This window comes from Schistocerca piceifrons, chromosome 1 (assembly GCF_021461385.2).
Source record: "Schistocerca piceifrons isolate TAMUIC-IGC-003096 chromosome 1, iqSchPice1.1, whole genome shotgun sequence".
In the NCBI taxonomy this organism is placed as follows: domain Eukaryota; kingdom Metazoa; phylum Arthropoda; class Insecta; order Orthoptera; family Acrididae; genus Schistocerca; species Schistocerca piceifrons.
Window position 1 is genome coordinate 1091137760 of NC_060138.1, and position 14715 is coordinate 1091152474.

At 38.2% G+C, this 14715-nt stretch overlaps 1 protein-coding gene across 1 annotated transcript in view; it reads right to left on the bottom strand.

The window, feature by feature from the left end:
- LOC124798237 (gametogenetin-binding protein 2-like) overlaps positions 1-14426 on the bottom strand; it is a 103681-nt gene extending 89255 nt beyond the window's left edge. The window contains exon 1 of the mRNA XM_047261555.1: positions 14198-14426. Coding sequence (XP_047117511.1) covers positions 14198-14284 — 87 coding nt within the window. The 5' untranslated portion in view covers positions 14285-14426. The remainder of the gene's footprint in view (positions 1-14197) is intronic.
- Positions 14427-14715: the final 289 nt, after the last annotated feature.

Consider the following 14715-nt stretch of genomic DNA (forward strand, 5'->3'; position numbering starts at 1 on the left):
TACACTTGCTACTAGTCAGTATCCATTATATGTTTTGCTTTGCTTCAAACTGGTACTGGACTGATACATCTATCTGTTTGAATGTGAGTTCTGTTTGCATCTTCCTTTGTCTTGAGAAGTGTTGGGAAGGGGGACGCAGAGGAAAAAAGCTGTCCTTACACCATATGCATTTGACATTTGCTATTATAGGCATAATCCGTATAACTTCAAGCAGTGGGGTTACCTCCATAGTCTTGGATGTTATTGAATTTAGCGTAAATAAGAAACACATATTTTTTTGTTTTCTCCGAAAAAATTCCTGCCCCGAGATACAGGCCCCCAAAGATGACTCTGCGAACACCATTTTGAATATGCAAATTTCAGAAATTTTTTTTTTAAATGTATCTTTCTAACAGTTCTACATACTTTGTTAGAGTTTTTTTATTTATTTGAAAGATAATTGCTTTCTGATTACAACGGTATCCTCCATTTGGACATATCTGGCAAAGTTCTCTTACTATCACATTTTGAATTTATTTATTTATTTATTTATTTATTTATTTTTTTTTTTTTTTTGGTAGTTTACAGAAGAAAAAAATTTTTTTCCAAAAATGCCAATGAAGAAAAGTTAGATTTTTTTCTGTTGATAGTACCATGTAATACTATATCCTCTGTAAAGGAGAGCTTCCACATTTAAGTTGGACATGTTTTATTTTAAAAAATCTTTTTTTTTAACTTTCAAGTATAATGTATGTCTTCACTGAACTTGTTTCTTACTAACTTCTTTGTTACAAAGTTTATTTCTATTGTCTTTGTTGCAGTTATTTCTTAGCAATGTTACAAAGTTTATTTCTATTGTCTTTGTTGCAGTTATTTCTTATCAATTTCTTTGATGCAGTTATTTCTTTTCACTTTCATTGCTGCATACATATCTTACACTCTGTTGTAGTTTCTTGTCAGTTTCTTTGTCGGGGTTGTTCATTGCAGGTGTCTGTACTGTAGTTGTTAATTGCTAATTGTTTACTGAAGAGGCTTGTAAGAAATCTGAGACCATTCAGTTAGTTCTGTGTTTTTGTGAGGAATTTTCCAGTTGACACAACTGCAGTGTGTTTTGTGAAAAGGACTGTTTGAAATGTCTTCTGACTCGGGTCACAGTAGAGTGAAGTGCGCTGCCTATTTGCATGTCCATAAAAGAGTGATACATAAGACAAAAACAAAAACAGACCCCGTTCAGTGTGGGAATAACTGTTCTCATTTGAAGACTCTGTTTCAAAATGGAGATGTTTCCAGTGACGACTTTTTGTGTTCAAAATGTTTTCACAGGACAACAACAATTATATTATCTGAACAAGGTGAAGCCTCCCATGGTGCAAATGATGCAGATTTTGCATCAATAGAGGAAGAATTAAATAACCTGAATCAGTCAATTATAGAAGTAGGTGTTAGTCCCGTTAAGAAACCGTGGTCAGTGAAGTCCAGTCATAAGCTCTATGCATCAAGTAAGTGCAGAGAAATTACTAAAGCTATGGATGAATACGCTACAGCAAAACTGACCACACTCTTCATCAAAGTAGAAATTCCATCATCAGATGAAAATGCGCCATTCATTTACTTCCGGTACAATGGACGTGGAAGAATTATGGGCAAATTTTAAACACATTGTAAATCGCGCATTGGAGAAGCATGTGCCGAAAAAGTGGGTTACGGACGGAAGAGACCCACCGTGGTTTAACAGCACAATTCGGAGAATGCTCAGGAAGCAAAGATGATTGCACTCGCGGTACAAGAAAGATCGGGAGAATGAGGACAGGCAAAAGTTAGTAGAGATTCGTGCTCCTGTAAAAAGAGTAATGCGCGAAGCATACAACCACTACCACTGTCATACCTTAGCAAAATATCTTGCTGAAAACCCAAGGAAATTCTGGTCTTACATAAAATCGGTAAGCGGGTCAAAGGCATCCATCCAGTCACTCACTGATCAGTCTGGCCTGGCAATGGAAGACAGCAAAACGAAAGCTGAAATTTTAAATTTAGCATTTGAGAAATCTTTCACGCAGGAGGATCGTACAAACATACCGCCGTTTGAGTCGGATTGAGGGAGGACATAGAAGCAATTCAGAGGTGGGCTGCTAGATTTGTTACTGGTAGGTTTGATCATCGTGCGAGTGTTACGGAAATGCTTCAGGAACTCGGGTGGGAGTCTCTGGAGGAAAGGAGGTGTTCTTTTCATGAATCACTACTGAGGAAATTTAGAGGATCAGCATTTGAGGCTGACTGCAGTACAATTTTACTGCCACCAACTTATATTTCACGGAAAGACCACAAAGATAAGATAAGAGAGATTAGGCATATAGGCAGTCATTTTTCCCTCGTTCTGTTTGGGAGTGGAACAGGGAGAGAAGATGCTAGTTGTGGTACGAGGTACCCTCTGCCACGCACCATATGGTGGAATGCAGAGTATGTATGTACATGTAGACCAGATCCCTATTATGGTCATTCTGTAGAAGCAGCTCTAGTTGAAATAGTGCAGTCATTTTATCTGGAAGATAAATGGGACTGTTCTCACCAGAGTGCCAACAAAAAAGACACTGCAACTGTAACAGTTGAAGGTCAAAAAGTTGTGAAAGTGAAGAGGTACATGATTCACAGTATTAAAGAAACTTTTGCAAAAAGAGCAACAAGAGAAGTTCAGATATTGGAAGATCAAAATTTTATGCACTGCGACCTAAGTGGGTAGTTCCTCACCCACCTAGAGACGTCTGTTTATGTGTGTACTGCGCAAATTAAGAATTTTGTGTGGTAACTTTGAAGAACTTACTGGAGCATGTGACATATGACACCTTAGTTGGGTGTGTAAAGTCATTAGTAGTCTGTGATGTAAAGCGAGAGACTAGTTTGTTTCAAGAATGTGGTGACTGTTATGGAAAGGGAGGACTGTCTTTACAGACACTTGGCCTGGAAGTCATAGCAGATAACTCTGCAGAAATTACATATGCAACATGGGAGGAAAATAAACTAATTAAGAAAACTGTTGCAGCAGTGAAAAGTTGTGTACAGGCTGAAGAACTATGTTTAGTGCTTCACTGTGATTTTGCTGAGAACTGGTCCATAGTTCTCCCACAAGAAGTACAAGGGTATCATTTTGGAACCATTTAAAATGCTTGAAAAATGAGTCTCTTACTCATCTTTCAAAACTAAAATTATGTTAAATAAGGCTAGGTTTTGATGTTTATGAGCCTGTTATGTAAAAATGTGGCAATAAAACAGATTTTAAGTATGGCAAAAATTTCAATTGTTTACAAAACCTGTTCAACCTAAAAGTGGAAGCTCCACTTTTCAGCGAATGTAAATCTACAGGGTGTTACAAAAAGGTACAGCCAAACCTTCAGGAAACAGCATTGTAACATCCCGTATATGGTACTAATCAACAGGAAAAAAAAATCAAAATTTCATGGGTAGGCATTTTTGAAAGAAAAAAAAAAAAAAGAAAAAAAAATCCATGAATTATTAAAAATTACAGATGCTGTAGTTGGTTGGTTGGTTGTTTCGGGGAAGGAGACCAGACAGCGAGGTCATCGGTCTCATCGGATTAGGGAAGGACGGGGAAGGAAGTCGGCCGTGCCCTTTGAAAGGAATCATCCCGGCATTTGCCTGGAGCGATTTAGGGAAATCACAGAAAACCTAAATCAGGATGGCCGGACGCGGGATTGAACCGTCGTCCTCCCGAATGCGAGTCCAGTGTCTAACCACTGCGCCACCTCGCTCGGTGATGCTGTAGTAAAAGAACTTTAACAGGTAAGTCCAAATGGAGGATTTCTTTGTAATCATAAAGCAATAAATTTAAAAAAAATCTAGAACTGTTCCAGAGATACAGCATTTTAAAAATTTTCCAAAATTCACATCTTCAAAACGGCATGTACAGTGTCATATGTGGAGGGCTGTATCTCGGAATAGTTTTTTTTTTTTTTTTTTTTTTTTTTGAGAGAACAAAAAAAAATACCTGGTCCTTACTTAGTCCTTCATTTTAACATATGAGACTACGAATGTAAAATTTTTTCCTAGCCTGGCTGAATTGATAGGGACTATGCCGATAGGAATGTACATAAGAGTGCAGGAATTCTCTGCAATGAATGAGAAGTAAAAGAATGCAGCTGCGTGAAAATTCCTGCATTGCCAGATCATATATTAAACAATTCACACCATGGCCACAGGCACATGTATTTGGGAGACTTCGTGGCTGTTCATGGGGGGGGGGGGGGGGGGGGGGGTACTTCCAGTAGAGAAAGAGCTAATGCTTGAAAGCTAGTATAAATAGTTTTCTGTTGCTCGTTTCTATGTGTCACAAATCAGTCAGCTATAGAGTGGTTGCCTTTCCTTTATCTACATCTACATCACTGCTCTGCAATTCACACTGAAGAGCCTGTCCGATTTACTGTCAAACTACCTTCCACCATTTTTCCACCAATACACACTTTAATAGTGCATGGGCAAAATGAACACTTAAATCTTTCTGCACAAGCTCTGATTTATCTTATTTTATTATGATGATCATTTCTTCCTATGTAGGTTGGCGACAGTAAAATATTTCTGCATTCGGATGACGAAGTTGGTGAATGAAACTTCATGAAAAGATCTTGCCATACTTATATCTGTCACGCAGACTTCTTTATGTCGTCACGCAGACTTCTTTATGTCCTCTATCAATCCCATATGGTAAGGAACCCATAATGTACAGCAATACTCTATCAGAGGACAGACAAGCGTATCATACACAGATTCTTTAGTGGACCGGTTGTTCCTCTTATGTGTTCCGCCAATAAAATACAGTCTTTGGTTTGCTTACCACAACATTCCACCTTCACCCCACAACATTATCAATGTGATGATTCCAATTTAAATTTGTTAGCAACTATAATTCCAAGGTACTCAGTCGACGTGACAGCATTTAGATCTGTGTGATTTATTAAGCAACTGAAATTTAGTGGATGTCCTTTAACACAGAAGTGGATGACCACAAACTTTTCCTCACTTCTAGTCAACTGCCACTTTTCCCACAATAAAGATATCATGTCCAAGTCATTTTGCAACTGGTTCTTCTAATGCCTTTACTAGACAGTAAGTGATAGCATCACTGGCAAACAATCTAAATGAGCTGTTCGGATTGTCTCCTTAATCGTTTAGATAGATCAGGAACAGTAAAGCACCTACAACACATCCTTGTGAACACTAGATATCACTTCTGTTTTACTCTATGGCTTTCTGTCAGTTATTATGAACTGTGACCTTTCTGACAGGAAATCACGAATCCAGTCACACAACTGAGACAACATTCCACAGGCATGCAATTATATTAGAAATTGGTTGTGGGAAGCTGTGTCAAAAGCCTTCCCCAGATCTATGGAATTAATTTGAAAGCCGCTGTCAACATCATTCATTATTTTGTGCAAATAAAGAGCTGTTAGTGTTTCGTAATAACAATATTTTCTGAATCCATGCTAACTGTGTGTCAACAGACCATTTTCTTGAAGGTGATTCATAATGTTCAAACACGGTATATGTTCCAAAACCCCAATGCAAATTGATGTCAGTAATCCAATGGTTGACTCCTCTTTTCTTTCCTAAGTATTAGTGTGACCTGTACAACTTTCCAGTCTTTAGATAAGGAGAGAGCAGCTGTATATGACTGCTAAGTATTGAGCTATTGTGTCAGCAGACTCGGAAATAAACCTAAACCTATCTGGTACACAGTCTGGACCACACAACTTGCCTTATCTCTCTGGAATTTCTGTCAGATTTTACAATTAATTTTTTAAAATGTTTCTTTAAAGGTACTGTTATGCAAAAGCTGCTGACATAGGCGCTACAGGGGCGGGAGTGCTAAGGCTGAAGAATGGCAGGATGAAGCAGGGGGAAATACACTGAGTGCCAAAAAAACTAGTATAGGCATGCATATTCAAATACAGAGATATGTCAACAGGCAGAATACGGCACTGTGGTCGGCAATGCTTACATGCGTATTCAAATACAGAGATATGTCAACAGGCAGAATACGGCGCTGTGGTCGGCAATGCTTACATAAGACAACAAGTGTCTGGCGCTATAATGGCAAGTTATCAAGATTTAAGCGAGTTTGAATGTGGTGTTACAGTTGGCGCATGAGCGATGGGACACAGCATCTCCAAGGTAGCCTCGCCTAGGTCCGTCAACACCAACATTGGACTGTCGATGAGTGGAGACATGTTGCCTGGTCCTACGAGTCTATCAAATTGTATCGAGTGGAGGAACGTGTACAGGAATGGAGACAACCTCAAGAATCCATGGACCCTGCATGTCAGCAGGGGACTGTTCAAGCTGGTGGAGGCTGTGTAATGGTGTAGGGTGTGTGCAGTTGGTGTTATATGGGACCCCTGATACGTCTAGATACGACTCTGACAGGTGACACGTACGTAAGCATCCTGTCTGATCACCTGCATCCATTCATGTCCATTGTGCATTCCGACGGACTTGGACAATTCCAGCAGGACAATGCGACACCCCACATGTCCAGAATTGCTACAGAGTGGCTCCAGGAACACTCTTCTGAGTTTAAACACTTCCGCTGGCCACTCAACTCCTCAGACACGTGTTGTAAATGTACTGTACAAAGAGATCTCAAATTTATGGACATCCCTACAGGATTCATCGTGTCAGTTCCCTCCAATACTACTTCAGACATTGTACCAGTTTTTTTGTCTCTTCACTGTGTTATGAGATGTTGGAGATACAAAGCAAGTAGGAAGCTAATCAGTCACACTCAGCCACTGCATTGGACTGTGCCCTAAATATGGCCATGTAGCAATTATATGTACACTGGAAACAATGTAATTACAAAATTAGATGCAAAAAATGCTAGACAGGGAAGGGAAAACTTCAACAAAGAATTGAACTGGCAGCATTAATAGTACAGTCAGCATAATTAAGGACAGTGTAAACTTATTATTGCCCATGGATAATAGATTGATGTGAATATGTCAAACTGAAACAGGAATAAAATCCAATTAAAATCAGATTCACTAAATTTTTTACTCAATTTCACTTGCACAAGATACGATTTCAAAAGTGTCATCTATTGCCTTTTTTCTGCTCATTTTTCTGTTGCAAACCAAGGATATAAGATAGTGAACTGCTAAAAAGTAAGTAAGTGAAATTTGAATTAGATCAGGTCAAACAAAATGGCAAAAATTGTGACTTCCTCACAGATAAAAGTAAGTGTAACAAGCCATCTTCTTAAACATAATATGGAGATGTAAAGCAAACTTGGATTATCTAAAACCTTCGATACAGCTTCCCCAACTAACAGTCAAACTTTCAACTTTCAACATTACCCAAGCGTTGGGTTACACTACAGATCAGATCAGATTAAGAGTTCATCACAACTAAGACTTTGTACGGACATTCATTCAGTTTGCCCACTCTCAATCATATTGTCACCTTTCAACCTAATCTATACACCAGGCTATACTGTTCCTGTTTGTGCATGAAAGAGGGCACATGTCGCAACATCATTATGTCATGGGATGAACCAACATCTGGTGTCGGTAGGTCCAATTGACCTACTAAAGATTGTACAAAAGTGCTGAATATGTCATGGGGATTGGTGGAAGAAACATTTGATTTTTTGCATAAGGTGGTTCAAAGTAAAAATAATGTTCATTCTTCTTTTAATTATTTAATGTCAACTAACATTCTATCACAATCTGTTATCACACCTTCACAGTAACGCCAAGTATTGTGGTTTTTGGATTTTATGGAGTGTTAGGGTCGACTGAAGCGTCCGATCCCACCCATCGGCTATGACCCGTGACATAAGGCTGTTGTGGTGTGTGACGTCACGATGGCGTAGAATTTAGTTTGAGAGAGTGGCGTGTTTGTAGGTGTCGTTTTGATGTGATCGGTGGTGCTCTCTGGTGGTGTGTTTATGTGTTGTGTGTTAGGTGATGTTTATGGTTTAGTTTGCGTGTGTGGCGTGTTTATAGGTGGCGTATTGTTGCAGTCATGGTTCTCTCTGGTCTTGTGTTTATGGGTAGCATATTACGTGGTATATGGGGTTCATTTGCATGGTAGCATTGCACGTGTGTGGTATCGGTAGTGACTGTGCTTTCAGCGGGATATTTTTCAGTGAGTTAACGATTTTGGCTTTGTTATGTCAACGTTATTGTGTTTTTTTTTCTGTTTGTCGTGTGTGAATTTTGGTAAATTGCTTTCTTTATGTCTTTGGTATGTATGGATATGACTGGCAAGGTCAACAGTTTTCGGTTGTGGGCAATGATGGGGGACAGTGCATTGTCTCTAATAACATTTCTTCAACTATTCGGATTTTTGGATGAAGTCGTGAAGTGTTCAGTGTGTCGTAAGAAATGAGGCTTACTAAAGTTCCGGCATCTCGGATCAGGGACGGCTATATGTGGAGATTTCGTAAGGATAACAGGTCAAGGGAAGTGTTAGATTCCAATTTTGTTGGTTTGTTGTGTTTTTTGAGGTAGTGATGATTGTGGACGTGGTTGTAATTTTGGGTTTTATGATTTGGTATTGGTAGTTTCTGTTGACCTATATAGGTCAAAGGAAGTGTTCGATTCCAATTTGTGGGATCAGTAGCTCATGTTGAGCTATACACGTCAAGGGAAGTGTCCGATTCCAGAGGATGATGTGTTTAGTGGAATTTGGGTAGTTTTGTGTCATCATCTCTTTTCGTTGTTTTGTGTGGGTTGGTATGGTGGTGTGTATCTAAATTTCCCATGCTTGTCCTGTTAGTTTCATTAGATTTTTTGTGGAACATGTGTGTGTTGGTTTTTCAATGTATTTTCAGGTTTGTGGTCATGTTTACATAATGATGTCATAGACACCATATTGGAGTTTTAGTGTATGGTCATCTCTGCCATATTTGTGATGTCATGGGTCAAAGCAGACGGGTAGAATCGGACGCTTCTGTATTCCCGAGTATTATACAGACACTATTAGTATTTTGTCATGCTTCTCACTCTGTTGCAGGTTTTATGAGAAGAGTACCATTTCACTGCATTTACACAAATGTTGGTGTTCCAGTTACCTGTTCAAGGACTTCTTGAATGTAGTATAGAGCTTTTCTTTTCTTTTTTTTGGGAGGGGGGGGGGGAAGTAGGGGGAGGGGGTCAAGAGGAGATACTAGCCATTGGCTTAGACAAGTGAGGTAATGTTAATGGCTGCTTTGGTATGTACTTTCAAAGTTTGATTGTTAGCTGCCAAAACCAATAAATGAGAAAGCAAAAAACCTGGTTTTGGTGACAGATTGATCTGTAGCACAGCTAATTTGGAAAAAAAAACACCATCACCGGCATTGACATTACTTTATAATCACCATGGTCTTTACAATTTTTATCGTATGTTTCCTCATCAAAGACAAAGAGAAGTATCAGATAATCCTCATTCCCCATTTTTTAAGCTACCACTGTACAGCACTACGAGATCCATAAATGTCAAGGTAAAACTCTTGTTTTCTCAAGACAGAAGGTTGATCTTCTTATGGGGAGCACACACTTAAATATTGTTCAAAACTTAAAGCAGTGCTGTACACCATAAATTTTCAATGGCTTCCACAAGAAATGAAAGTTAAAGTAGTGAAGAATATGATGTCTGATCTTTGATCAGTGGTGTTGTCAACAATGAAAATATGCATCACAATTGTGTAACCAATAAGGCAACCATGACATGATGCAGTACTAGACATTTCAGTAAGACAATGGAAAATACTGGATGGAATGTAACACTATTACGAAAAGACATAGCAGAGATGCTGAGTCGCAACTCTCACAACACAACTGCAGCCTCTAGCTGCCAGAGGCTTTAGTCGTGTGTGTGTGTGTGTGTGTGTGTCATCTGTTTTTGACAAAAGCCTTGTTGGCTGAAAGCTTATTTTGTGACAGTCTTTCTGCTGGGCCTATTTGCGACTCAGTATCTCTGCTATATGGTGAGTAGCAACTACCCTATTCATAATAATGTTACGTTTCAATCAGAATATCACAGCCCCCCTGGAGGAATATGATGGACTTTTGAGCAGGGAAACTGCTATTAACCCATTAAGTACCAGTGTCCTATTTTGAGGACAGAGCGCATATTTATTTATAACTACACAATAAATTATTGATTTGCAACTATTACTGTTCTACGTCATTTGCTGATGCTTTTTATAACAAATGTATGCTTAAATGGAATTAAAAGCAATAAATTCTACTATTAATTGATTATTGAATGCTAAGGTACACTTTTCGTATTACAGGTATTTACTTTATGGACAATTTTGAAATATTTGAAATATGTAGCAAAGATCTTTTTGTGATTATTTATAGTCAACAATGTGTCTTTTAAACTACTTGCATTGTTCGCTCAATTAGAGTTATATTCATTGTTTTCCTTTGTTATAAAATTTGGTGTACTCGAAATAGGACACTGGGACTTGGTGTTATCATTTCAATTATTTGTATTGCTGCACGTTCGAATATGAAACTCTGCTACTGCTGATGTTTGAAGCCACTTTGAAATTTACAGCGTATTATGTAAGTATATTTATGAATATGTTACCATTAGTAAACAATACAGTTGAAAATGACAAATGAATCTTTTCAAAAATTTGGAATATTTGAGGAAAATTTGTCAATTGACGAAATGATAGTCAAATACTATGGACGAAGTGGGCTGCAACAGTTTATAAGAGGCAAGTCTATTAGATTTGGCTGTAAGTTGTGGTCTCTTTGTGGAGCAAGTGGCTACTGTTTCAAATTTGATTTATACTGTGGAAAGGATCCAGAAGATACTGCAAGGGATGACCTACTATTGGGATCAAGAGTGGTCCTAAACATGCTGGACTGCATTGAAACACCCGAGAATCATTGTGTGTACTTTGACAATTTCTTCACTAGTAGAGATCTTCTGATTCATCTGAGAAATTTGCGTTTTCAAGCAACTGGGACTGTCAGAGAGACTCAAGTTGGTGACTGTCCACTACTGAGCAGCAACGAACTGAAAAAGACAGTTCGAGGAAACTACGACTACCAGTTCGACAGGAACGGTGAAGTCTTATTTGTTCAATGGCCACAACAACAGATGTGTTACAATTGGTACAAATTTTGACAAAGTTTGACCTTTGGGAGCAGCTACGCGGTACAGTAGACAAGCAAGTAAGAAGACACAAGTGCAACAACCTGCTGTTTTGAAGTCGTATAATGCGTACATGGGAGGTGTTCACCACCATGACTGGTTAGTTGGAAAATATGCGACGGATATTAGAGGGAAAAAATGGTACTGGGTCCTACTTACACGTATGCTGGAAATGGGCCTCATAAATGCCTGGCTCTTCTACAGACGTAAAACATGGGAAAAATGCACCGGATTTACTGGATTTCAGACGTGCTGTTACAGTTATATACCTAAAATTGGTCACTGGAAGGCCGAATATTGGACGTCCAATGGAATACCCATCAAGTCAGTTGAGAGTGATACCAGACATCAGGTTTGATGAAATTGGTCGTATGATTGACAAAAGAAGCACGCAAAGAAGATGTGTAAGAGCTAAATGCAACGGGAAACCAAAAACATATTGTGTTAAATGCCGTGTAACACTGTGTGTGAAGTGTTTTGTACCATTTCACAAGAAATAAATAGTTAAGACTTGAATACAGTTTAGTATGCTATACGATACTGTTATATCAGCATGTATAAATATTCTTTGACTATTTTTGTACTTATTGTGGTTCATACACTATGTACATTATATTTAAGGTATAAAAAATTCAATTTTTTAAAAAATTAATTTGGGACTTTTTTAATGGGTTAAGGACTTCAAATATCAGACTCAAATGGGAAAATATGAGTTTCACATGTGATTATGCATATTAGCACAAAATGAGAACACCAAACTGGATACACGGCTACTCACCTCAGAGAGGTGCTGAACAGTTGACAGACACACTAAAAGTAGACCATTAGTTATTATGTGCTATCAAATAGAAACCACCTCCCACATCTGAAGGACTGTTATTGACAGCTTCCACTTTACTTTCATTCTATGTGCCTGTCTGCTGCACAATGTGGTGGATTGTAATCTGTCCTATTTTTTATTGTTGTTATTTCTTACTGGATTTTCCACTATTTTTACTACAGAATCAGCAATATATAAGAATACTTTACTTCCACAACACATTAATTTGTCTCACTACTTGCAACCATCACTATCACCTAGCGTACATTTCAAGTTCCACTACAGATCAGTCTATCACAATAACTGCGACTGTAAAAATAAATAAATAAAATGCAGTCAATGATGATATCACTGTTCAAAGCACAAAAAGAAATTCTGTAAACTTGAGAACATCCACTGAAAAACTGCTCATGACGAAGTAGATGGCCACCTCCTGGAAAACTGCTTTGATTCTCTACCGGTGTACTTCAGGTATATTTAATTGCCTAGAACAATTTTATGTAATAGGCCTATATACTTAGCTATTATTTTAATTGTTGATCTTCATATTTTAATGTTGACATTTTCAAGTTTTTCTTTGCAAACATGTTTCCCTGTACTGAGACATGATCAAAGAAAGTGGTCATTGACACACACTGAATCTAATAAAAATAAATGTTTCGCATTGGACCCCCTTCAAGTTGTCATATTTATGTGCAATACAAGTAAATAAAATGTATCAAAACACTTGCCAAAGATTTGTCTGTAATCTAGGCCTAATATAGATGTCTTTTGAATGGCTTCACCAACTCACAACAAAATTATGCTCTCCTTTGGCTATACTTTATATCAGTCTGCCTTCAGAGGGGCAGGAGCCCAATACTATAGTCTAGACAAAGTAAATGACAAATGTTCAGAGACAATTTTTGTGTGTGTGTGTGTGTGTGTGTGTGTGTGTGTGTGTGTGTGTGTGGTGTGTGTGTGCCAGCCATTTATTCTACAACTGCTTGTTAAATATTAAATCTCATGACATGGCGTATCAAACACAGCACTTCCCCAGTATCACAGATTACAATCCAGTCATAACGCCAGCCATCTATGAAGAGATGCTGCCACATCAGGTCACTTGTTACACTACTGCAGATTTTCCATGAATTGTTAATACTGTGGTGTATGTAAATGTGAAACAAATAAAGATAAAAATACGTGTGAAGAGAATGTTCTGAAACTGGGGTGGGGCAAGCCTGTTGTCGATTTCACTCTACACGCACATGCAATTATCATAACTGCACATATGGAGTGCAAAACAGAACAGCCTACATTAAAGCAAATGAAATGAAATCTCTACAACGTAGTAGTGGTTTGGGTACCACAGGAAAAAAAATTTCGGCTACATGTCAGTGCTTTTGCAAACGCTGTGGCTCATAAGTAAACCACCCACTTAGTAATGAGATTGTGCTTTACATTATTAGACCACTTTCCACACAATAAATCCACATAACCCACATAAGGATCAAACAATATTTATCTTTATGCTGAGAAATAGCGTTTGTCTTCAACTGCGGTAGTAGCATTTAACACCATCTGTGTATGCAAACTAGTAAAAAAATTGATATACAGCAACAACACAATATCTCACTCCCACATTATTGATGAACTTTTTTAAAAAATTATAAACACACTCAGCAATGACAAACTATGTGCTATGGTTTGATCTACTCCTTCCTCGTATACAAATACAAACTATATTTACTGGTAACTTGACCATGTAGACATAGGCTACATCAAGTGGTGTTCGTTATGCTTTACAGTAACAACCAGCAGTAGTTCCAGTACCCTGACATGTTACGAACAAACTAGTAGTAAAACGTTACCGCAACTTTTTTGACATTTTTTCCCTGGCACAAAACCATCAGTGCTATACCTGGCTGAACAGCAATCACTGTCCTGATTACATTACTATTCATACTCTACTTTTTCAAATCTGTTTGGCCCGACGAGACGATCAGTTCTCAATTTGCACTTACAACGCTTGCATTTGATGGCTCGGAAGTATGTATATCAATCGAAGTCTTCTTATTAACTTGGCATGTAACGTACGACGAAAAAAAAAATATTGTTGAAAATGGAACGTCACTAACATCTGCCCTACAATTAGAAACTAAGAAAAACACAACGTTGACGTAACTGAATATATAGTCCTAGATGTCCACCCTTACATTAATCAGGCAAAAAAATAAACAATAATACCGTCAAACTTTCGTCGACCATCAGGGGAAGCTGTCTTCTTCGCAAAGGGCTTTTACTATATCTAAACACATCAATCAGCTTTGCCATTTTTACAGCAAGTGCACTTCTTCTAACTACACAATCTAGCACTCACAACTCTGCGCACCTGCAACACTATATACAACAAAAGTACCAAACATCAACTGTTAACACCAATAACACTTCGACGTGTTCCTTTGCCTTCCCACCACCAAGAATCATAGAAGTTACATTTCAAAATTCTAACACCTTTGGTAAATATTCGAATTTTGAAAACAAAACGAATCATCGCTGGTGCCTGTTGCCTTCTTACCAAGTTATACTTTATTTGATTTTTGTGGTGAGACGAATGCAGTTAAAACGATAGTGATGATAAGTGTAATATGCATCCTGATGCAGTAGATGGAAAGGTCCCTGAGGTGAAGGAAGGAAATTAGACTGAGAATATTTTAGTTGCTGTCAACAGAAACAGTGACACTTTCAGATAAGATTGTTGCGAG